Source organism: Myiozetetes cayanensis, unplaced genomic scaffold (assembly GCF_022539395.1).
Source record: "Myiozetetes cayanensis isolate MyiCay16 unplaced genomic scaffold, myiCay2020 scf5-8, whole genome shotgun sequence".
Classification (NCBI taxonomy): Eukaryota; Metazoa; Chordata; class Aves; order Passeriformes; family Tyrannidae; genus Myiozetetes; species Myiozetetes cayanensis.
This window is the reverse complement of record NW_026087742.1, coordinates 24,954,529-24,979,782: the sequence shown is the minus strand read 5'-3', so window position 1 is coordinate 24,979,782 and position 25,254 is coordinate 24,954,529. Positions and strand designations below refer to the sequence as shown.

Here is a 25,254-nt window from a genome sequence, read left to right as displayed (position 1 = left end):
CTAGGAGGCACACTGATGATATCAGATCTTCTCATGGGGGAACAGGCCAGCCACCACCCTGGGACAGAGTCGTGTAGAAAGTAGAAGCACAGCCTGACCTGTCCCATGAACACCAGTGTGAGACTGGCAGGATGCAGTCAGCTGCATTTGGCACAACAGGGAAATGCAGTGTCTCAGACAGATATAAATCAATCTGTCAAACGTCTCCGGTTCTGTGATACAGAAATGCCAGCAAAAGCAGTCCTGGGACAAAAAGCCTTCAGTTCCTGAAATTTGATAAAAAATCTTAAAGCCTACCTCCCAGTAGAGCAAATCAAGTGCTTTCCTGGATTTTGAAAACACGGGATGAATAGTTTGTCAGGGCCCTGAGTGCACCCTCCCTCTTCTAGGATTTTGGCTGGCAGTTCCAGACCAGCTGGCTGGCCGGAACTGGTGAGGAAAAAAGAGCTGGAAGAAGCTGCCGTGGAGGATCCCCTGCATAGCTCTGCTGAGAAGCTTTCATGGGAGATCCTCCCTCCTTAGCCTGGGAACTGCTTTTAAGTCATGGCTCTCTCATGCTTGGCTCCTGCCTGTGCTGCGCCATGGCTATGTTGGTGCCAAGCTGGTACCCTGCTGATGGGAGCCCTGACCCTGCCACAGGCTCTTGATTTCCTGGCTGAACCTCAATCCTGCCTCATCACTTTGGGCGTTGCTGCTCCCTGTTATGGTTTCACTGTGCCTGCCAGGCTGGGACAGGGGCACTTGTCCAGCAATGGATCTGTGTTGCAGTGGAAAATGATGGATGATATCTCCTCTGCTGCAGGGAAATTGAATCAGCAGGAATCACTGAAGATGACATCCCAGGCTCCCTTGGGATTCCAACATAATCCCTCCCTGCAAGAGAGCAGCTACTGCCTGAAATTATGAACGCACACCATGGCATCCACCACCAGCAAGACTCAGAAAGAGCTGGGGAGCAAAGCCTGTGCCACAGCTAAAGACAATTAAGCAAGTGGAGAAAGCTCTGGAATGATTTTGCCTAATAATCACAGGGAAAGAGAGAAACATCATTATAATCTGTTGCTGCATAGGCTTCTGAGACAAATAAAGCAACAAAGCATTGCTCTTTACATCCGCGAGATGTGATCACCTATCTGCTTTCTACACCAAATGTGCTACATGTACTAAATGCTCCATGTGGGCACAAGCAATTCAGGCTGGACCAAGAAAGCAGAATGGCACTGACTTTAAGAAGACAGCATTTCAAGAGTCTGCCTCTTGAAATTCTGCCTATCCTGGAGATATTTCCCAAAAGAGTCCCAAAATAACACAAAGCTGGTGAAGGGTGGGAGTCACTCTTGATGATATTCTTAGGCATGACAGATCCAGAGAAAAACATGACAAAAACCCCCCAAACCAACAGCATTACCTACATGAAGCAGAGAGTGCAGCCTAAAATTGAGTCACAGCAAAATGCAAATCCATGCAAAGGAACTGAATTATTTTGTCCACACTGCAGAAAGAGGAGACATCAGATTTGATTCAAAGTAAAGAAAGCAGCTAATGAACAGCAGCTTTCCTCTCAAAGTCAGCAAATGCACAAGGAATATTGACATACCTCTCAAGATTTATACCATGAGCTGCATAAATGCATGGCTTGTGAACTGGGGAAGGATATAAATGAGGAAGGCTTAGAAGGGGCATTGGCAAGGAAGCACTGAACAAGACCTCCCACTCAACAAAAGCAAGGAAAATACCACATCAGACCTCAGGTAGCATATGGATGAACTGAAGCCAATGCTGCAAAACTATATTCCTAGAAAAGCATCTGTTTGGATGTCATATTTTTCTCTGACACCGTACTGGACCACAGGCTAACAGTGCAAGCAATTCACAGTCCCTTAGCAGATGTTCTTCACAAGTCTCGTGCTTCTGTACAACCAAGTAATTCATGTATAACTCTCAACCTGGAAAGACTCAAATTGAAAGGGAAAATATAATCAGGGGAAGATGAGTTCTTCTGGCATATCTTGAAATTTCATATGGAATAGGAAAAAAAGAGTTTGAGGAAGGAATCCATATTGATAGTCTAACACTTAACAGTGTCTGCATTTAAGTTATCAGAAAGAGCAAGAGAAAGTATAGCGTGGGATGTGCTGGATTTTAAAAGGAAGCAAAGAGAGCAGAGTGACCTGCACAAGAATAACAAGCTCCCTTGGCTATCACAGACTTTTGGAATGAGAAAAACACAGTCCGCAGAGAAAAGACTAAGGCTGAAAGGTGAGGAGAAACAGTGATTCCTAGAAAAATGGATATATATATATATATAAAAAATAATAATAAAAAAAGATGGGTAAAGGGCATTTTGCTACAGTGCTTTAGGAAAAGAAAATAAAAGAAATCACAAGTTTTTGACACAGTGCAAAAGCAAGGGTAGAAGGAAATATTGGACATTTGCAGCTCAAACAGAAACAGTGCTGCCAGAGATGGATCACAGTTTGTGTTATCGGCAGAAACTGACAATTAGGAGAGATATCACAACCTATTTATCATGAATTATTGTCAAAAGGCAGCTTTTGTTTAGCTTCAGTTGAATCCCACAAAGGCAACATACAATCAGTATACAGATAGAGAGGTGTAAGAGGGTCCAGGAGAAGTTCTTGGGATGTCAACTGCTGTCTGTGTGATTAATGCGTCGGGAGGGTGGGGGCAAACAGTGAGGAGCTGGGAGCCAGCTATTGGTGGAGACACGCACAGAGCTGTACTGTTAATTATCATCTGCAGTTTCTGAGCTGACCTTGGAAACATTGTCACCAGCAGAGAGGCCATTTACACCACAAGGGCTGTGCTCACGAAATGACACAGCAGAGTTCAAATGTAATGGCAACCTCTTCCTCTTCTGTCCACTATTTTCTCCAGCTGCCCGTTATTTGAATCAAATGGCAACATATGTCATGCTCTGAGCTTTTTCCCATTTGCAGATGAGATGTAAAATGGGGAGGTGACTTTTAAGAGAGACTGAGCAAGCAATCCTGGGATCCCATTTCCTCTTGTTTGCGTACAGATGTGTGTGAAGATGAACTGAGCCATGGGGTGGAAGCAGGGCTTGAAATGTTGACTTAATTCAGTGCTGATCACCATTTTCTGAGGGCAATAGCACCTGAGGCAATGCAAGATTTTGGGCATTTGATATGATATCAAAAGTGTCAGAGACTGACTACTGCAATTTAGCGACATGGTTTTGTGGGACTTGGCTAAGATTACAGTTGGACTCAATCGAAGAAGAAACTTGTGGTTTCAGACCAAAAAATGTAAAATGTGACCCAGATAGAACCAAAGAGTAAGAGACAAAAGAAAAACTTTGCCAACTCATCTGTTTCTCTGAAAGCCCAGCATGAAACCTCCAAATTTCCCACATTTCCATGAGGGGACAAACAAGTACTGAATCAGGAATGGCTCGTCATCTGCAACAGGTGTCAAAATAAAGGGGTAATGATTTTATCTTCCCTTTAAACACCAAATTCTATGTTGCATTGGCCCAAGCTGTCACCTAATTTTTGGTCCATCATAACAGAAATGCAACAGTTTTGCAAGGGAAGGGAGATGGCCATCAGGACTGTGCATCCTTGTTCTCCAACCAGAGCATGCAAGGAGGAGAAAAGAGAGTTTATTTGAAAAGTGGGCCAACCAATAACACATCCAGTATGCATTTGCAAAATACAAGTCAGTCCCAGCTCATCCAAAAGTGCTAGACTCACCAAAAATACCAGCATCTCATGGGACTTCTGTTGTTTTCAAAAGTCTGTAATTTGAACATTTAAGGTATTTACAGGCTAAGCTCCCAGACAGTGGGGTTACTTAACTGTTAGGGCTCAGATGTCTCAAGTATTGGTTTTAGAGGACAGAGTTGGTGGGAAAGAAGGTCCACAGGCAAAGAATTGGTGTCATACAAAGGGAATGAGTCTAGGAATATGCACTTACTACTCCAGATCATAAACTCGTGGAATTTCCTTTGCCATAATCTACATCCATTGCCACTCATCCTTTCGGCTTGGACCTCTGTGAAGAGTGTGACTCTCCCACAACCCTCCCTTTAGTCAAAGACAGCAAGTAGGTCCCCTACAACCTTCATTTCTCCAGCAGGAACAAACCCAGGTTCCTCAACTTCTCCTTATGCATTGAGTACTCCAGATTCCTGATTTTCTTGGTGGACCCCACTCAGCATATCAATATCATTCATGCTCCAGATGTAGCCTTATGAGTATTGAATAAAGGGAAATAATCCATTCCTTTGACTTGCTCTCTGGCTTGTGCAGTCCAGTATGCACTTGGCATACATGGCTGCTGAGTGCACTTCTGACTTTGACTGGTAGTCTTCTGGGAGCCTAAGGCCTTTTTCTGCAAAGGTGTTTTCTGGATGGTCAGCAGCCATCCTGCACTGGAAAGAAGGGCAAAACGTTGCCCTTATCGCTGTTGAACTTTGTGAGGCTTCTGCCAGCCCTCTTCTCCAGATTCTTCTGAATGGCAGCACTGACCTCCAGCATACTCAACGCTACTCTGGGTTTGTATCATCTGTGAACTTTTCAAGGTGTTCTCTTCCTCTGTTAAATGGTATTCGTCCCTGCATGAGAAGGGACATTTCTCTCTCCCTAGAGAAATGTTACTCATAAGTGGCTTCCAATTAGACTTTGAAATGTTGAACTCTACCTTTCGAGTTCACCCCTCCAGCCTGTTTTTTACTCACTTTGTAGTTCACTCATCCAGTCAATACCACCCTGTGTTGGCTACAAGGATACTATGGCCCAATGTTCTAGTAATCCAACACTTAATTTGGTGAGGAAGGAACATGCAGGCTCATAGACAGCAGTCATCAAAGAGTTTACCTGGATCACATTTGGCTACATCTTCTCAGCTGGCAATAGATCAGCTGGACCAAAGCTCTCTGGAAAGTGGTAGAGTGGGACACAGGGCCAGAACTTACACATGGCAGTAAAACTGTCAGGGGCTTGTGGCAAGTGGCCAGAAACACAAGCTGTGCTATGCCAGTCACAGATGGGAAATAGAAATTTGTGACATTTTGTACTTCAACCCAAAATCTGAACAGATTTTCATGAGACCATATTAAAAAAGTTATCTTTCCCTGACTTATGTACCCTGCCACATTTCATAGACTTGCTACAACACTGCAAGTATTGCAAGAAAAAGGAAAGTCGTGAAAGTGTGAGGGAAGAGCTTTTTTATTTTAGACTAAAGAATGTACCAGGATGCCAAGTTTTAGGAGTGTGAACTCCTCTGTAAAATCAAAGGAATCAGGATCCAGTTTTCAGCCAGGGTACACTAGTTATTTCTAACAGTTGGCCACAGAAACCAGTTGTTGTAGTCCAGAAAGACTGGTATTTGTGCTGATAAATTCAAACATTTTCCTGTGGGGTCTGATAAGGTCAGCTGAGGATCTGAAAGTAAAAAATGAAGGGAATGGGTCCTCTCTCTCATGTAAAGTCTTGCTTCAGCTCCCTGAATTTCTACTTCTTTTTGGAATGGTTGAAAAAACAAATCTGCACTGTTAAAACTATTCTTTTCCCAAGACCCCTTTCAGAACACAGGGATGCTATTTCTGTAAGGACTTAAAAGGAAATACATGTCTGAGACAGAGAGCAAGAATGGAAAATTTCAGTACAAACAAACGGTGAGTGTTTGGCAGCCAGGACAAGGTTTTGTAATGCACTGTAAGAGAGGGGTTGTCTTGTTGGCTCTACCAATGCTCAGATTTCTAAGGAAAGAAAAGAATGTGCCGGTTGGAATGTTTTTTCTTTTGCAGAATATGCTCCATAAGGCTGTTATGGTGGTGAAGTAGCAGGTATTTTTTCAGATGGAGTCCAGTATGTTCCAAAAAAATGTCTGTGCCCTCTTTCTCTCTCTCTTGGAAATTGCTCCAGCCCCACTATTGTTCTGGGTGGTGATCCATCTGATACCACAGTGTCGGGGTTTGTTTTGTTGCTTTTGAGTGGGTTTCGTTGTTGTTGTTTTTTACTTTATTGTTTTGGAAGATGGGACAGATGAGAGCCTTGCCAAGTTAAAATGCTTTGAACCACCAGGACGTGGAAAGTTATGAAAGTGACACCCCAAGTGACCCCTCACATCACTTGCTCCTCAGGAACTCCATATACATGGCCTGTGCTAGCCTGTGTGCTGCCACCTCAGCTAGGACACCACTGCTCCCCACTTCCCTTTCTCTTCACTCCCTGTTTCTGGGCTCACATCTGTCTCCTCTGGGTGGCACGCTCTGCTTCTTCCCTGAACAGATACATCAGGAGATATCTGTGTGTGCTTGTCGTGTGGTCTAACCAGGGGCTACTCCCGAGCCACGCGTACCTGCAGCGATTGCAGTGTGCCCTCTGCTGTCTTGATATCCGCGTAGTCTGGAGTTTCTGAGCGTTACAGAAGCTGAGTCTCTGCCCAGAAGCAAAATCATCTGTGACCCCCCCATCCCTGTACCGCCTCAGCTGAGAGAGTTGCAGTATTTCTTAGCAGACCAAAGAAACCATCATAGCTTTGGGGGAAATCTCTGATCTTTGCTGTGATTGAACAATGTAATCAAGTTTTTTTAACTTTGTTTAACTTACAGTTGAAACATTACGTGAAAGAAGAAAAGAATGAACAAGATATGACCCCTAAAGGGGAGACAGAATCAACTAGGTGAAGTAGACCATTAGTCTTAGCTAAATTTGCCAGGTTTTCCCACTGTTGCCTGATCAGGGAAGGAGAATAGGAGCAGGTGTCTCTGTGCAGTTGATTGCCTATTTACACACTATTATTGAAGGAAATGCAAGTGAAAGAATTTGTAGACAAGAATTAATGTAGTTAGTTATGCATTTTCAGTCAGCATTTCACATTATTTTTAGGTTTGCAGCAACCTTACACTATTAATGTTTGAACACAAAATTATATAATGATCACAATTCCTAATTTGGAGCCGTAGCATATTTCAAACTAATTCCTGATGTCAAGTAGCGTGTAGTGCCAGAGTGACTTCACCAGTGACTCAAGTCATCTATGACCAAGATCTATCCGGGTCCAGGAGATTTCTCAGAGCAATCAACAGCTCCATTTCAGATCATTGATCTCCCACATAGGGAGACCCATATAGATGTTGAGGAACCTCATGTCTGGGGACATAAGAAGGGGTGAGAATAAGTTTAGGGGTGGCAGATGAATACTAAAGGATTTGCTGTGACAGCGGTGCGGCACTGCAATAAGTGCCCAGGAAGGTGGTGGAGTCTCCATCTGCTGAGATCTTTAAGATTTGGCTAGACAGAGGCATGGCCAGCCAAAGGCATGTTGGCAATAGCCCTGCTTCAGGTAGGAGGCTGAACTACACAGCCACCAAGATCCCTTCCAGGCTGGCATTTCCATGATTCTGCAGGTCAGCCCAAATCTTCATGGAGGTCCAGCCTGGCAGAGGTGCTCAGATCACATCATCTTCACTTTGATAGTCAGTTCAACTCTGCAAAACAGCTGCCGAGGAGACAGTTTCTCTCCATCTTTCACCATCTAACCAAGTGCTTGGAGCATTTATATGGAGTTGATGAGACATGCTGCTAGGCTTAGGATGGAAAAAAAAAATAAAAGAGATAAGGAATTTTCCAGCCCTTTTGTTGAAATCTTGAGGCTTAAAAGTGAGAATAAGTCAAATTCATCCAGCCAGTTGAAACAAGGTCTGGTCCAGAAAGTAGGGGTCATGAACTCTGATCCTGGAAACCAGGCCTGTCTGTGTTTTTTGCTTCCCAGAACCTCCTGATAAAATGCAGAATATAGCAATTGGGAATAGAATAGTTCTGCTCAGATCCCTCTTGTCCTAGGGCAGCCCTTTCTCTTGAAACAGCAGAACCCCACTCCTTTCTGATTAGGGTGCTGGCAGAGGAGTCCTTGCAAACCTTCCTGCAGCAGTGTAAGATGTGATTGTGAGCACCCCTTTTTTACATGTCTGTTGTAGGTTTTTTTCAGTTCCTAGAGCTGAGCTGGATGGACAGGGACATGTAGGGAACCTAATTTCTGGATGGTTCTCTCCAAGTAGCTTCTTAACTTTCTTGCAGACTTGAAGTAAGGTATTGGAGATTTTCCTTCTCAAGGCAGATGAGATCTCAATGGTCGGAGAAGCTTCAGCAAAGGATTCCCAAGGACCAGAATGGCAAAGATGTTTGAGGATGCAGAAAGGGATTTTGTGGATTCTTCAGATGTGCCCTCCCAGCTTGGGGACCTCCTCTGCGGCTGAGCTCAATGGAACAGGGAGTCTGCAGAGCAGACCTGATGCCATTCCTGTAGCTGGTTTCTGTTTGCAGAAAGGGAGCTGCTCGGGTCTCTGCAGTAAGTAGGTGGTCCAGCTCCACACATGCAGCTCCCCCCAGCAAAGGATGATGCTTTGAGGTGGGAAAAGAAGAATCCAAACAGAAAGCCTCCCTTGAATTTTCCCTCCCTTCTTCCAGCTCTGTTTGCCCCTCTACAGCAGGGGCAATTTGACCCCCAGACAGAGGGGTCTCACAAAATATGAGTAAGTCTCAAGGGTTCAACACAAAGGCCCTTTGTGCTATACGCTGTGGAGTTAATCATCAATCACAGTTGTCTACCACCAGTCTCTATAGTCAGTTCCACACAATGTGATTATACCTCATCAAAGTTAATTTACCGAGCTGTTTAAATGGCTGTACAGTACATTGAGCCTCCTCCCACCACTAGCATCTTTTTCAGCTGCTCCCCTGCTGAGGATGCTTCAGGCTGGGTGGTCCCGGCAACACCCTGCAGCATTTTTCAGTCTTGTCAGCAGCCTGGAATAGTGTCCTTTCTTCTGAGCTCCTGGCTTCATTTCCCAGCCCAAGTTACAGGAGTCCTGTGGAAAATGATTTGGAGGACAAGAGGCAGCTCTGATAATGGAAAACGTCTGTGAGGGATTGGAACATTGGCTTGTAATCCCTGGACAAAACTGCCTCATTCAGAAAAAGGGGAGGGGGGAGGGGAAAGCATGCAGAACAAAGATCTTATTTCACTTCATGAAGTGAACACGTGATGTTTTCTCTGGAATGCCTCACTGACAGACAGACCCAAATTTTCCAGGGACCATGGCTTTTATTTAAGCTCAGACAAGGCCATAAATGGCTGTAAAAAGTATGTAAATTCACAGCTGATGTTAATTTGTCATTTCCAGGCTCCACATTAACTCAGAGTCATGCCATTCCCAGGTTTGCATTTCCTGGGGAGTGGGATGGTGGGAGAGGCCTTTAAAAGCCCTGCCCCAGAGCTTCTGGAGAGATGCTGTGTACACGATGTACAGATTTGCATGGGCACAGAGTTGCAAAGCATGGCTCTATGCAGAGCTGCCTGTGTCACCTGTCTGTTGAGCTTCTCCCCCCAGAGTGGGATAGGTACCCATACGAGCCAAAACTGCCAAGCCAGATGTTTTGTCTGGAGCAGATGACCTTATACTTGCTAAATGAAGATAGAGGCAAGCTTGTGAAAGATACTAGAGATCTGGGTTCAGTGATCAGTTCACCTCTTGCTGTAGGAAGTCATGAGCATAGAGATTTAAACAGAGTCAAAAATTCAGATCCACACTCCGATTCTACAGGTGGGAGTCTGTTAAAGTTAATGAACTTGTGAGTATTGGTTGTCCAGATGGGATCTGAGAAGATGCAACACTTCCACTGTGAATTTATCCCTCCCCTTGGCTTTTCAGAGCCAGGCAGACCTCTCCAAATCTGTGCCATTCAGCCGGAACCTGCCTGTCTCCTTTCCAAGCCCTCTGATGGTGCTTTTACCCTTTCTTTTTGCTCATGGCTTGCTTTGCTCATCTCTTCCAGTTGTTGTTCTGCCAGAAAGGCATCTTTCACCTCCTTTGCCTTGCTATCTAACAGAGTTCAGTGGTCTCTGCAGCACTGCACTGGCCCAGAGTAGTGAGTACATCATCTGAGCTTGCCCACCCAGCTCTCCCAGTTTCCCTTCTCCTGGGACAACTCATTTGCTTTGCAATCACAGCTTCTTATCCACTTTGCTTCCTATCACTAACATTTCCAATCCAAAAGCTTTCTCTCACACAGATTGAAAGCAATGACCTTTTCCTTTGGGTTGGCTTTGTTTACAGCTATTTATCCTCTTCTTACATGTGAAAGCTCTGGCATAAATCCTGACCCACTGGGGCAGCTTGGCTGCAGCAATTAAAGGCCAGCATGTTCAAATACAGATGTCTAAGGTCAGGCTCTCTCTCCATACTTACCACCTAATGCAACAACCATATTTTCAGGTGCTCAGCAACTACACTTGCTAACCTCTACAGTGGGGCCAAGGGTGCTTAGCATCTCCTAGGGAATGAAAGCTCTGGTTGAAGACAGGCATTGTACCTTTGTATGGAGGGAAACTAAAACCCCTTGCTTTCCATTGTTTAGCCCAAGGTTGGGAGGGGAATATATGATTTCATAGCATTTCTAAGCAATGACAAGAGCTAGTCTCTAGGGTAAGCTGTGTTTACTAACACGTTGCACATTTTCTTGCTTAACAGCATAGTTTCTCATTTTATAAGAGTCCCTGAACTCATGTTTATGTTCTAGGTCAGCTGTCCAAATTTACATGGCCAACTCCCAAGCCTTCTCATATATACCACCAGAACAGACATCCTGAATCTGTGTACAGAGCACCGCAACAGTCTGCAGTTAAATAAAGCTGTGCCAACATTTCCTTCTGGTCTCACAGACCCCTGGTGACTCACAGAGCTGCTGTTCCACACCCAGCCCCCACTGACCCAGGAGCAACTCACATAACTCAAACACATTTTGGGCAGCAAAATTCCTGAACGCCTTCTAGCAAGTATCCCAGGCTCTGCCAAGGGCTGGGACAAATAGCTGAGTGTGTGTTAGCATGTTCTGTGCTAGCGGATTGCTCAGCCTTAGGAGGATGAGAAATGGCTAGCAAAATTATTCAGTGTTGATAGGAGAGCCCAGGAACTTGTGCCCTCTGAAGTGTACAAGTGGTTGGCACAGTCCATGGGAGGGTTTTGCATATGTTTAATGTAAGAGTAAGAAGCAGGTACCTATGGGACATGAGTTTGAGATGTTCTCTGACACTCCTGTAGCAGTGTTGAGAGCCAGGATTTGCTGTGGCAATTGTTTGAATGGATTGGTGGCATCCTGAAGTGTACTCAGTTTCTACTGTCACAAGAGCTGTGGACAAATTATGCATGTTAGGAGACATCCCCAGGCAGAGCTGCTCTGCAGAGGGTCACCTCAGCAGTCGCTGAGCTCCCATCTCTCACAGATGGATTGCATGGTGTTGAGGCACACGAAAGCCTCTGCACAAAATCCCCCACACTTCAGCAGGCTTGTTAGCTCTGTGTCCTTGCCCTCCCTTCCCAAAACAGGGCTGGCTCCACAAACCCCAGTGTCTCCTGTGCTGTTCATATTAATACAGGTGCAACTCAGCCCTGTTGCCTCAGCTGTGGGAAATCTGATAGACCTTTCTCACCAGCTTCTTTAGTTTGAAGAATTTGATTCTCCCCACCAATCTGCTCCCACCAGCAGACACTTTTCCACCATGCTCTGAAGTATCCTTCTCCAGGTGCTCTTCCACGGCAACTTCTCTGCGCAGCACTGGATTCAGCTTTGGCTGCAAGCAGTGCTTGAGAGGTGTCCAAATACTGCAGGGAGGAGAGAAGGGCACATCTGAGCGAGCGTAGCATGGGTGTAACCAGCATATACCGTTGAAATGCCCACTGGCTCTTCTGGCACTTGGTGCTCTGACTTGGTAGTCAAGATCTGTGAGTCCCTCAGCCAGACCACAAGTGATGACCTGTGGCTGCTGAAGAGAGAACACCTTGCTTCTTCACAGCAGGATGTCAGGTGTTAGCACACCTCCAGGAATTTTTTCTGGATATTTCATTCAAATGTTAAGCCTGCCACTGCATGACAGCAGCAATTGAGAGGTGAGACAAGTGAGTGGCATGTGGAGCACTTGTGTTTTGTTGTGATATAATTGATAGATTATAATGGCCTGTGTCTGAGCTTAAGACATCCTGGGTTGATTTCCTGCTACATTCACGAGCACAAACCCCCTACTGTTTCAGCTGATGGAGAAAGTGCTCTTAATTGTGTGATTCAGGATATGCTGGTGGCAGATAACCGCTTGCTCCACAGCAATAGCCTGTTGTGGATGGGATGCCTGGGTTATTGTATGGAATATGGCAGGGCCACATACATCTTTGTACCTCAATGATGCAGAAGGCCAAAGTAGCTGAAATTTTATCTGGCTACAGAGGAGTCCTGGGTTTCATTCTGTGCTCTGCTAGAAATGACCTTAGCAACTCCTCAGTGTAAATATGTCTGGAAAATGAGGGAGATAATGGGGAAGGAAGTGTAAAGCAGTGATGATTATTTCCTCACTTTTACAGAGAATAATGCCTGTGACATGAGCAGGTGTGGAGGCAAGCTGGGACTGTGCCTTGCAGTATATCTCCATGACAATACACGCCTGAATGCTGGTTTGTGTTGTAGCATTACCCATGAGCAAATCCATCTTATGAGCTGGACAGACCCATCCATCTGCCTGTAAGATGGACAACTCACCTTACCTTGATACCAGTCCCCAGACTTATTTTGCCAGGCTCCTGCAGTTGCCTCTTGTGATATCAATTACCAGTCAATATCTACACGATGGTAGGGGCACATATCTGGCAGCTGGGATACCACATATTCCACATAAGGCTGGAGGGCAGCCTTGTAGGTGCCAGTAGGGGCCATAGGACTGCCTGGGAACCCTGTTTCCTTCATGACAGCTGTTCCTCCAGATGTGTGAGCCATATTTGTTGTGCATAAGGAATCACGGCAATTCTGACAAGACCGTATCTCCAGAGCACAGCTAATGGACTTGTCAGCTCTGAGCTGTTTGGCCACAGACCAGTGGCATCCTGTGGGGCATTTTCAGGGCATGGTACCAATCTGCTTCTGGATAGGTGGGACTTCTTTCCACAGAAACCACAGAATGTTCTAAGTTGAAAGGGACCTACAAGGATCATCAAGTCCAACTCTTAGGTGAATGGATCAGGGATCAAACCCACAGCCTTGGTGTTATCAGCAGCATGCTCTGACCAACTGAGCTAATCTCAGGTTTGTGAGAGTGCTTATAGTTTGAAGACTTTACCAAAGTTATAGGACTCACAAGTTCATTTGATAATTCAGGTTGGAAGAGATCTCAATCTATCCTCCCACTCCAAACAGAGTCTCTTCTCAGGTGAATAAGCCTTGTGCCCTCAGCCTCTTTACACAGGGCATGCACAATAGCAGAGTCAAAACCAGGAGTATTTCACTTACCTGTGCTCCATGATGGTCTGGGAGCACCTGGAGTGAACTGGCACAAGGAACATGTTATGCTGTTCAGGAAAGAGTGACTGTTTCCACACTGAGGTTTTGAGGCAGATTTTACACCATGACTTAGATCTAGTGTAATTTGAACCTATGAGGCACTGTGAACACCAAGTTACCCTTGGCCAGGCTGTGGCAAATGCAAAGTGGATATGGTTACCCTGGCTGGGCATGAGTGCAGTTCTGTGCCCACTCCTGATGGACACAGCTTAGCTGGATGATTGCACCTGGATGCTGGGTCTGGATGAACGCTGTGAGGAAATGATGCCTTGGGAGCTTGTCTTAGAGTAGAAAACTTCACCTTGAATCAGGAATATCAAGGATGAAGTTAAAGGGCCAAGTTGTCAAAGGTATTTAGGCATTTTACTGCTCTAGCTAATGGAACTTCCTAAAGCCCATCGAACACATTAGCCATTGAAGAATGCATTTTATACAAGCCACATGCCTGCTAGCGCCAGACCTGTGTGCCCTTTGGTCAGCAATGTCCCCAGTACAACCTGCAAAATAAAGACATCTGCCAGGGGAAGAAAGGGGAAGTTATGGCACTTTATTACATTAGTTCTGAAATGGAGCTTTAAGGAATCATGATTAGTACAAATGCCACAGGTGATCCTTGTGTGACAGCCCTGGGGACTGGCTGGCTCACAACAGCCTTGCCATCACCCTAGACTTCATTTGGGTTTGATGCCCACACCTTTGAGGGTGTAACCCCGCCCTAGGCTTTCCCCCCAAAGCCCAGGTGTCCTTTGGCCCTTCCTTAGGCACTGGCAGTCTGGTCCATGAGGTATCACTGCTCATGTAGCTCAACACAACATGGTGTCTCTGGTGCCCTGCTTCTTAATTCCACCAAATAATGCTGCTGCAAATTTCTTAACCTTCAGTGGAACAAATTATTGCCCCATCATGCAGGCCACTCACCAAACAACTTGGTTTCCTGAATTGTCACCTAAAATGCAGTGCAGGTGCGGTGATCACTGACTTTCAGCACAGCACTGTGAGCACAACCCCATCCCTTAGGGTAGATGTTTCATGTGGAGGGGGAAAGGAGGAGACGTGAAGGATGTGAGTGTCAAATGGGGGTGAGGTAATGTGGAGAGGGTGATATCATGGTATGGCCACAAGGGCTGGGTGAGGGCTTAAGAAGTAATTTATTGACATGTGTTTAGCCTCATTTCCCAGGGAAACGAGGCTTACAATATCACTTTGGGTGTATATGTGTGCACATGCTGTCATAAGGGAGAGGCTGCAGCTTCAGAGTAACCCTCATGAGACACCAGAGATCCAGGGGAGTGATCTTGACAGTGCCCCAAGAACAGAGAAAGCCTCGGTCGGAGCCTGCCTTTTATTAAACACAAGAGAATGTATCCACCCGTGAGATGTACATTTGCATGAGTCCAGGCTTCGTTCACTCTGCTTCTCAGGCAACTGTTTGTCACTGGATTTCAGTTGTGCAGCCACTGGGGCACGTATCTCAAAATTTGCAATCCCATATGCATAACAAAATGTTTGTTTTAGAAATACCAGTGACTGGAAAGTAAGTGTCAGCAGAAATAAAATACTGATGTATGTAATAGAATAACATCTTCTCCGTAGAGCAATGATTCCCAATTTCTTTGGCCCACCAGAGCATTGCAACCTTCAAAATTTCAGGCAAGTATCGTTCACCCTTATAATGAAGCTTTTAGCTGAAAGCATTTTTATGATACTACTTCAGTTGTATAGCCAGCAGTGATGAATTACCTTATCCATTATGGCCACAGCTTGAAACCACAACTGTAAATGCATTCGCTTTCCCCTTATTCTGATGCTTGTGATTCAAGCTCCCTGTTTTGTGTCCATCACTGAAGAGCAAAGATTCCCATCAGATTTATTTCTCATGCACTCAGGTAGTACAAACTGTTTCTTTGCAGCTTACAGCTTTAAATGGTGAAAGTTTGGAATAATAAGTGAACAATTTGTCAGCTATCATGTTTTCGGTTATAAAATGTGTGCCCTTGTACACAGCTTAAAGCTCCAGTGTCTGTGCCTGCGATTGTTTTGTGCTGCCTGTGATGGAAGAGATAACACACCTTTTCCCTGACTCGATAAGTTTCCTGTCATGGCAGACATCCACACTCCCACAAACAACTCCAGCTCCATCACTGTCATCATCTTTCCAGCAAAGGGCTAAGGGCTGTTCTTCCCCCCCCACCCCAGTCTATCAGAGATAGTCAGGCCTCATCTGCACACAAACGTTTTACCTGATTTAGAGGAGTAGCTGCACAAATGCCTCTCTCCCCTTGTGGGTGCCTGTCCCGTGCTCACCCTCTCTGATGCATGTGTGAGAGATGCTTTTTGGTTTCCTCTTCTACCCATTTCCACATAATAGAAACTAACTTGAAGAAACACATTTTCATGTACCTGAATGTCAGCACATAATGTGTGAGTTAATCCTTTACCTTCTGTTTCATATTCAGTCCTTTTAAGTACACAGAAGAAAAGCCCATGCTCACGGTGACCTACATAATCCACAAAGTGGCTAATCACACTTACATGAGGTGACTGCCCGTGGTATCAGGGAGGGACTGCAGGCACAGGAGACCCCTGCTAGTGCTCTGTTCCCAAGAGAGGTATGAGTCACTTTTAGTCTCTAGAAATAGAGAGCCTCCCCTCCTCATGTAGCACAGCTTCCACAGAGCTGAGTGAGTGTCAAGGGGCCAGAAATTGATGAATCTTTTAAAATGTATTTATCATTTGGCATTTGTTTTTTTCCTATCGTGGCACTCACATCAGAGTGACTCAGGGTGAACCCAGCCCTATGATGCTTCTGCCAAACTAGAAGTCAGCTGATTTCAGCCATAACTGTGCCTGCTCTGTGTCGTGAGGCAAGGCCGTTAATGACTCCAAAACAAAGAGGTACATCCTGAAAGGTGAGTTTAAAACAAACAAACAAACCCACATGGCTCAGCATCAGCAGTGAAATAATTGGACATCTTTTCATGACAGATTTATAGGCTAACACCACTCACAGACAGAAGCAGAACTTGCTGGGAAGGGTGCAAAGTCAATAACAGTAGTCCTAATAGCAAAATTGAGTGAGGAAGCAGAGCCTGAGGAAGCACAGAAAAATGGCACAGCTGCCATGAACGGACCAGATGTGGGCTGATCTAGGATAACTCTTCCCAGAGTTTTCTCCTTCTACTAGGATGCTGGAATATAATCTTTGGTCTTGGTGAATGAGGAGGTTGCACATGCAAGCATCTCCCTTGGTGCCTGCCTGTGTTGAAGGCACAGAATAAAGCAGGGCAAGAAGATAGATGGCTTATGGGCATGCTTGGTCACAGTTAGATGGTATTTCAAAGCCAGCGGTGTCATTTTTGGTTACAAAACCTCAAAACTCGAGGAAAAGCCCTTGACAACTGGCATCATAGCGTTGCTTGCCTGTGACAGAGATTTCTGTATGAGCCTGGGGCTATCAGATCTCTTTGCATTGTCAGATCCTTCCTTCTAGCTACCTGAGACTACTGAAATTCAGAGATGAAGAGATTAAAGAAGAGGATCACAGGTATTTATACACAAATGAGCACCGCCAGGCATTTCATGTGGGTTTTCTGTGCCTGGCAAAACAGCCCGTTTTGCTCAGCCAACGCCATTTGGATCCTAACACACGTGGGTTTAAACCCTTACTTTTAAATCTCCCCGCACCCCAATACGGGTGGCACCTGCAGCTGTGGCCGGGACTTCAGCGTGGCCTGAGGGTCGGAGCATGTGGGAACATGCATGTGGGAACAGTGTGTTGAGTGCATGAGCGGAGCAGCCACCTCGCGCCTCAGTTTCCCCATTTTTGTGACAGTGTGGCGGGCAGCTGCATCCCGGCTCGGCTGTTCCAGCTTCCCCCGAAGCCACACCAGCGCAGGGCTCGGGGAGCGCCCCCGGACCCATGTCCTGCCCGGCCGGGCTGTGAAGCCGGGTGGCGTGGGGCAGCAGCCTCGTCCCCTGGACGCCCCTCAGCTCTCGGCTGCCTTCTAAGGTCGGCGAGGGGCGGCGAGGGGCCAGCGGCAGGAGGGACGGGGGCACCGCCGAGGGGCGGCGGGGAGCGGGCGGGGGCCGGGGAGGAGTCGGCCCCGGGGCGGGGGTCGGGCCGGGCCGAGGGTGGAGCCGCGGGCTGGCGGGTCGGGGAGAGGGGGAGCCCTCCCCTCCCCTTCCCTTCCCGAGCGAGCCGGAGCCGGGGAAGGCGCCTCCGCAAGTCCTCGTGCCCCGCCGGTGCCGCCCGCCGCCCGCAGCATGGTGAGCCGGCTCTCCCGGCGGGAAGTTCGGCGGCCGCGGCGGCCCCGCCGTCCCCGGCCCGGCCCGCGCTCACCGCCCCCCGCTCCCTCTCTTGCAGATCTGGAAAACTCTCCCGCTGCTCTGCGCCCTGCTGGCCGCCGCCCGCCTGCGAGCCGAGGTAGGCGCGGGGCCCCGGCGGCAGGACGGGGGGACGGAGCGGGATGGGATGGGACGGGACGGGACGGGGGCAGCGGGAGCTCCGCGGCACCGGGAGCGCGGCGGGGGAGCGGCGGGGAGCGGGGAAAGTGGAAGCCGGGGCGAGCAGGGAAGTTGCGGGGCCGCCGGGCACTTCGGTGGGGGCGAGGGGGCTGCGTCCCCGCCGGGGCCGGACCCCCGCAACCCGCCACCGGGCCAGGCTCCCCGGGGCAGCGCCTTCCCTTCCTCCCTCACTCCATCCCTCCCTCCCGCTTTCCCACCCTCCATCTCTCCCTCGCGCTCTTTCTCCTGCTCTTCTTTTCTTCCTTTCTTTCACTGCAATGACATTGAAAACCTTTGAAAGCCCCCAGCTGCAACCCCCCCAGCTCTGTTGACAGAAAACAAACGGTGCCTGCTTTCCCGGTTGCGGTGGCCTCCCTAAAAAGTGAAGTCAGAAACAAAATATTTGATAATTACGGCAGGGGAAATGTGGAAGTGATTTGAGGAAAATGAACTCAAGCTGGGCTGGGGAGGGAGGCCGAGCCTGCCTTCGGAGGGAAGCGGTCCTGCTCGGGGGGCGTCCTCCCTGCTTGTGTTTTTTCTCCCTACATATTTTTCCCAGATGGCAAGACCCACCCTAGAGCATCACAGTTTGGCTCTGTGCAAAAAAAAAAAAAAGCATAACGCGTCTGATTCCCACTTTTTCTGCCTCCCACCCGTGGACTGTGCTTCCCGGGCTATGACAAAGAGTGGGGTTTAGGATGGAGCCCATTGCTGTTGCTCTGTCTCCATAAGCAAAGCTCTTCGGTGGACTTCTTGCAACTGCCAGGTGAGGAGCAGAGGTGAGACAGAGTGGTTGTGATCCAGCACTGTCCAGCTCTACTCACAGCTGTTGTGAAAACCAAGGGGAGTGGAACTGAACTGTAGCATGGACTAGCATTTCACATCTGCCTGTACATGATAATTTTGAAACACACTTTCTTCCCGAGGCGTGACATACTTAGGAAGTGAGCATTTCCATGCATCCTCTCCTACACTGTCCTGAAAAAGCAAAATCGTGTTTATTCATTTCCTTGGGAACCCTAAATAAACCTTAACTGGTTCTGGTCAATATACAGCAAAACCTCTGTTGGAAGGAAGCACACAGCAGTGCATCAATAAGATGAATGATAATAACAGCTATATAGCGATGGCACTGGTCTGAGTAAAGCCTTCTGGGATCAGTAACCCAGAGAAGCATAGCCAAGATGTGTTTGGCCCTGGATTTGTAATTTCACTGGTGTCACTAACGTTGTGTTAATGGCCAAAGTGCTAAGTCCTGCTTTTTGCCTAATGTACTCTAATTTGGAGTACCTGGACAGCTTCCCAGATGTAAGTACTGTCATGTTTCTGTGCCTCACCTGCAAACTGAGAGTAAGAAAAATGTACAGCCATCTTGTTCAAAATCTGGTTTTAAAGGCCGGTTCATGCTTGAGTGAATAAATGAATTATTTGACTGGCTTCAGAGGTAATGGTCCAGGCAGCAAACCAGTGAACATTTTGGCTTGATTCCAGTCTAAGTTCAGCAAAACTTGAGAGTGATGACTGAGGTCTGGCTCTGGTTTCAGGGAAAATTGACACTTCAGGCAACTTTTGTTTTGGGGTTCAGTTTGATTCCTCCTCGCTGGTATCTGCCAAGTGGTGAACATCATTTCATTCAGGGGTAGCATCTCACCCTCTAGGGTATCTAGATCTTCTCATTTTTCTAGGGAGTGGGCTGTCCTTGAAGGTGAGCTGCTTGGAATTCAGAGACAGCTTTGAGGGTTGCCCACTTCTAAATGTTTCTTGTTACCACTCTGCTGCACCACTGCCATTCAGAAAGATTAGTGTGGCATTTTCCTGTGTGGTTTTCCCTTTCCAGATTTTGGAAGTGATAACCTCTCTACTCCTTCTGTTTCTGCTGCATTTTGTACCTTTCAGTACATTCAGAATATTAACACTGAGCCTTAAGCTTCTAATCCTTTTGTCGGCAAAACTGTATCTGAGCTGTACTGCGGTTTTTTGTACAACACTTATTTCTACAACATTGTTAGCTGCATAATTAGAGTCTTTAAAGAAAGAAAGAAATTGCTTCAGTAAATGTTCCTGGCATGACTTCGTGCAGACTGGAAAATCTGAGACGTGCCAAAACTTGGGAGCTTTTCTTGGCCTGGTTCAGTAATAGTCATAAGAGCAATAGACGGTGAACTGTATTCCTCGGATGGAAGCCAACCACCAGCTTCAGACAGCCCTTTTTATCTCTCTCTTCCTGGGTCAGGCTCAATGAGGCGGCCGTTCACTCCTATTAACAGGGATGCTACAGACATGAAGTTGCTCGTGTTCTCAGCTGGGGCTCCCGAAGCAGATGGAGTGATTTTTGGGAAGCATCCATCACGACAGAGGAAAAGGGAGAGGCTTGAAATGTCTGTTGAATGTATTAAAAGTCAATCAGTTGTTCACATCCTGCTGGAGTAAGTTACCTAGTTAACACTGGAGAGGAGTCCAGTTGCTGTTTGACTGTGTCAGTGAGGTCTGAAGGGCGATGTGTGGGACTAATGCCACGGGTAGTACCACTGTACTTATTCCAGCATCGTTCTATGTCCCTCCGGGATACTTATTTCAAAATAAGAGCAAGGGGTTTTCTCTTTTTCGTTTTGGCTTAAACCTGATTCATCAAGAAAGTTATTTTCACCATGAATTTTAGATGTTAGCAAAGAGGTTTATGCCAGCATGAGTATATTGGGCTGTGGACAGAAGTCTTTTCTTGAATCCAGCCTTGCCAAGAGGTCATTGACCTGGCCTGCCCCCTGCTCCTTGCCAGTTTTCTGGCCATTCAGATGAATCTCTTGGACCTGTAGCTGTTCTCCTGAACTATCCTTAACCCTTTTCTGTCCAAATGAGCCAACCTTTGGAAAGAGTTACGTAAACAGTTTAATCCAGCTTGTCTCATTTTGGCCAAAAAAATCCTAGAGGAGGAGGGCTAGTGAGTCTCCTCTTACGAGGAGATCTACTGACAGATCTAAGGGGCTGTAACCCCCTAGTAACAGAGTGATGATGAGCATATAAAGGTGGATTTGTAACCTTTTCAAATGGCATGGTGTTTGTAGTGTTGTAACCTTGGGATGAATTTTTTTCACCTCACCTCCATTTCCCTCAGTGTAATTTTTCCATGTGAAAAGCTGGAAAAGGCATGTTATACAGGAGAGAAAAGGCAAGAATTTCTGTTTGCTTAACTAAGCTAAGTGCTTCCTCTTGATCTGACTTGACTGCTTTTTTGTGTAAGAAGGGCAGCACTTGACGCTTTCCAGGACCTGTGCCCCATTGCCAGCAGAGTGCTCGTGTGTACCAGGGAAGGTGGAGCTGGAACTGGGAATTCAGCTGGTCTTCACTGGACCAGGGCCTGATGTACTTCCTCCTATGGGGCTGTTCACACAGTCTGGCCAGCATCATCAGCTTGCTTTGGTTAAACTTTTCCCACATTTTTATAATGGAGAAAATCTAAAAACTAGTGTCTTAAAAAAATGAAACTGAATAAATTGAAGTTGAGATACTGATGTAATTGCATAGCTGTATTTGGCCATGAAGCCATCACTTTAAGAAGTATTAATTTGCCTTTGAAATTAAGTGATAGAGACTTTGTAGATAGTTCAGTCCTCCTTTCACTGATAATTTGGCAAAGGCAGTGGAGTGCCAATCATGTGGATAACTCAGGCTGTTTTTGTTATACACTGGCTTTGTGCAATAAAACCCAACAGTAACACGTTATTATGATAAAACTAACTTCCCAGGTCTAGTCTGGGAAGTACATCTTCAGTGGAAGGAAAAATTGCATTCATTTTTTTCTTCCTTGCGCTGGTTTTGGAGTGATAGGTGTCTTCCTCCTTGAAATCCTTCCCTTGAGTGCCAGACCAGGCATTGCTGGAGTTGTGCCTCAAGGTGATAAGCGTATTTTAAATGGGGAGGCAGGGAAGAAGTGATTCTACCCTGGGAGCACAGCAAAGGCTCATCTGCACAAAGCCTATTTTTTAAGGTGCGTGCTGTGCCGTCAGGCAGCTGCTGTGCTGCAGATGGTTCCGGGGATCGGAGTCTGGGAGACGAACCAAGCGGTTCTATCTGAGGTACTTCACGTTGGGCTGAAGTCACAGGCCAAATGCCCTGTGTATGAGTGTTTAAACAACCTCCCTGCCTGTTCTGAAGGGACCGTAACCTCTGAGCAGCAGCATGTGTGGCACGGGCTCTGAAAGCAGGAGCAGTGCTGTGTAGCACATACATGTGCATGGCACCCTGATGGTGCTTCTCAGATGGAGCTGCTGTCAGACCTGAGCTGCTTTGTGCAAACGTGCCAGTGGCTGAGTGAGTGACTTTATCTGCCAGAGTGCAAATTCCTTGCCGGTAATTAACAGGGGGCTGCTGCTGGGGGCTGCCGAGGAGGCGACTCTGCTCCCAGCACAGGAGGAAGGGACTGGCTGAGTCTCCTGTTGTATTTTCCAGCTGCTGTTATTAGTACAGCTGCTTACCCATCAGGAGGCACCGGGGCACCTTTGATCTTTCTTGTGTGATGTTACGTGATCTGGGGAATGTTTCTCTTTGTATAGAAGAGAGTTTGTCACAAGTCTCAGCTAGATGTGTCTTCCCGGACTATGAGACTCCCATTAACCAGGCTGTGTTTCTGCCACATATCCTGTGAGCTAGATGAAATTGTTTCCCAGGAATGCCTTGTTTAGCTGGGTTGCATCTGTCTTTGCAAGGAGGTCAGCTTCGGCTCTGCTGTGGTAGCAATGCTAATCTGTGAATAACCAGCAATTCCTTGGAGAGATTTATCTCTCACAGTGTTGTCTCTGGGTTTAGCGAATGAAAAGAGCAGATTGCTATTGTGCTGTGGAGGCGTACTTCCTTCCAGAGTGCATCTGGGTGGTGGACAAGGAGTTGTATACATCTTGACTTTACCAGAGGCTGTAGATGTTGCCACAACGAGTGTACAGAGTTAAGTGTGAGCTGGTTAGAGCAGGGGCATATTTGCTCTCACGGTGGGGTTCTGATTGCACTTCCTAGGCAGTAAATAAACATGCAGATAAGCAAGTCTGCAGGCTTAGATGCTTTGTTAAAGCACAGATAACTGTAGCACAAGCTGTGGCTGTGTGGCATTTTCTTGCTACTTGTTTTCAAGTGTGCTTCATTTCTGATCTGTGTAGGAGACACCAGCCGGCATTTATGAGTGACTGTCCCTTCTCTGCCTTGCAAACTTGCTACCTAGAAGTGAAGATCATATAAGTTGCTGTGAAATCTTCCTATCTGCTCTGTGCCTTAGTTTTCTCACTTATTATATTGTACCTCTTGGTTTTGACATGGGCTCTCTGGTTGCTTGGGGCAGTGGTTTAGATGTAAGCTGCCTGTGAGAGATGAAGAAAAGCAAGCTCATGCTCCAGTCTGCAAATGTGAAATTTCTTGACGACATCTGCCACCTTCTTTGGAGTGCATCAGGAGGTCTGTATCTTGGACCAACACATTAGAAAAAAACCAAGGGATTTGGGGTGGATGTCTGGGGAGGGGTTTTGTATCTCATTAGCTTCAGATATAGGTGGATCCCACATTTCTACTGTTTGACAGTTAAGCATATATTTTGGGAGAAGAAATTAAACACTGCTTGAAGACTGGAATCTGGGTTTTGTCTCACTTCTGAGTGCAACACCCAGTGTGCTAGGAAAATCAGGAGGTTGAGAGGGAATACCTGTTAGAACCCATTCATCTCTGCGTGGGCACTGCAGGATGGCTGGCTGTGCAGTGTTTCCCTTGGCTGTATCCTGTTGACTGCTGTCCCAGAGATGGACCTCTAACCACTTTCTCAAAATATTGTAATACTGTGTAATGGACCCTATAGTAACCAGATTTTCTGGTTGTTCCTTCTCCTTTATCCTTCCCTTCCCTTTTGCAATGCAAAGAGCAACAAACCAGCTTGAAGGAACAATGGAGAGAAACACATAAAAACACCAAGACAAAGCAGCTGGGTTTCATTGGTAGGAAGAGAGGGTTTGCCCACCTTATGTTCCAACATAGAATGACCAGCTGGATGGCTATTTGGCAACCACTGATGGTTGTTCCTAGCCAGTACATGTCCCTTTTGCTCCCCTCCCTGCTCCTTCCTTAGAGTCCTAAGACAGGATCTTGGGAATATGAATGCTGTTGGAGCTTCCAATGGTTAGTCAGCTTTCCCCTCATAATGGAAGTTTTCAAGAAATAGTGATAGCTTCAAAGATTGTTTACAGACAGAAACAACTTCTTTGTTTCTGTATCTGTGAGGAGACTTAAGAAGGTCATGGAAAGACTTGCTGTGAGGTACCTGTGGCAGGAGTATGACTGAAGCCTGAAATGGTCTTAAGTCTTCCAAGTCAGGGAGGGGAGAAGAGGATGTTGAAATCTTGTATAAGAGGGAAGCAAAAGTGGAGTGACAGGCATGGGCTGCCAAAGTTACCTGCTACGATGGAGAGATGTACTGGTGAACCTTGACTTAAGCAGGAGCCTGTGGGCTGGGTGCGCCTCCTGCCATCAGAAATGCTGTTCTTGGCTGCTCTTCCCTTTTCATGCTGCTGCCAGGGTAAGATATTTTGGGGCTTGAGTGTTAGAGGGGCAGAATGAGGAATTTCTGTCCATTCACCAGGATGGGCAATAACCAAGTTGGCCTCCAGCACCATGTTGTCCAGGGATAGTTTTGACAGCAGAGCCTGTTGCCATTTTCCTGACAGTGGATTGATCTGGAGGACTGGTGACTGATCCTGGGGAGGTGCCCTCTGTGCTAGAGCAGCCCTTGCCATTTGAGTGCTGGTAATTGTAGCCTGAAGCCAAGAGCTTTCCTTCTGCATGACGTAACTCTTTGCATATGTACTTCTTGCTGCTCTGGGACTTTCTTTTCCCTCCTGCATTTTGGCTGCTTTTTCGTGTTTATGTTTGAGGAAGCTTAAGTATGAGGGATTGGAATTGTTGTCTCATTTCCTATATGTAGGAGGAAGCGATTTAACTGGGGAATTTTTACAATGTCTGGATCATTTAGTTGTCTGGGTGAGTAAAATTCCTCAGGGATAACCATAAAGGTTGTGACCCAGCTCTGGTCTGCAGCTCATGCATTCAAACCCAGGGCACTGGAAGATTAAGGTGGCACGGGACCAAGCATTCATGTCGAAGGCATCGTCTTCAACTTGGCAGAGAAGCTGCGGTACTCCTGTCTGAGGACAGCGTGTTTGCTGCACACGATGCAAGCTCTGGGGTATTCCAGCCCTAAGACAACGAATGCCACATGAGTAGTGTCAGCCGAATCTTCTTCAGGCGGTGCTCCCCCTCTCCAGTTGCCCCGCGAATGGATAACACAGAAGTCAGGTTGCAACAGAAGCTCTATTTCTCACAAGGTTGCTTTTCTCACATCCCCAGA

General features: G+C 46.7%; 1 protein-coding gene across 1 annotated transcript in view; it reads left to right on the top strand.

The window, feature by feature from the left end:
• Window positions 1-17,511: 17,511 nt before the first annotated feature.
• The window catches only part of FSTL1 (follistatin like 1), a 53,726-nt gene continuing 45,983 nt past the window's right edge, over window positions 17,512-25,254 (top strand). Inside the window, exons 1-2 of the mRNA XM_050331693.1 lie at window positions 17,512-17,642; window positions 17,740-17,799. Of these exons, the coding sequence (XP_050187650.1) occupies window positions 17,640-17,642; window positions 17,740-17,799 (63 nt within the window). The 5' untranslated portion in view covers window positions 17,512-17,639. The remainder of the gene's footprint in view (window positions 17,643-17,739; window positions 17,800-25,254) is intronic.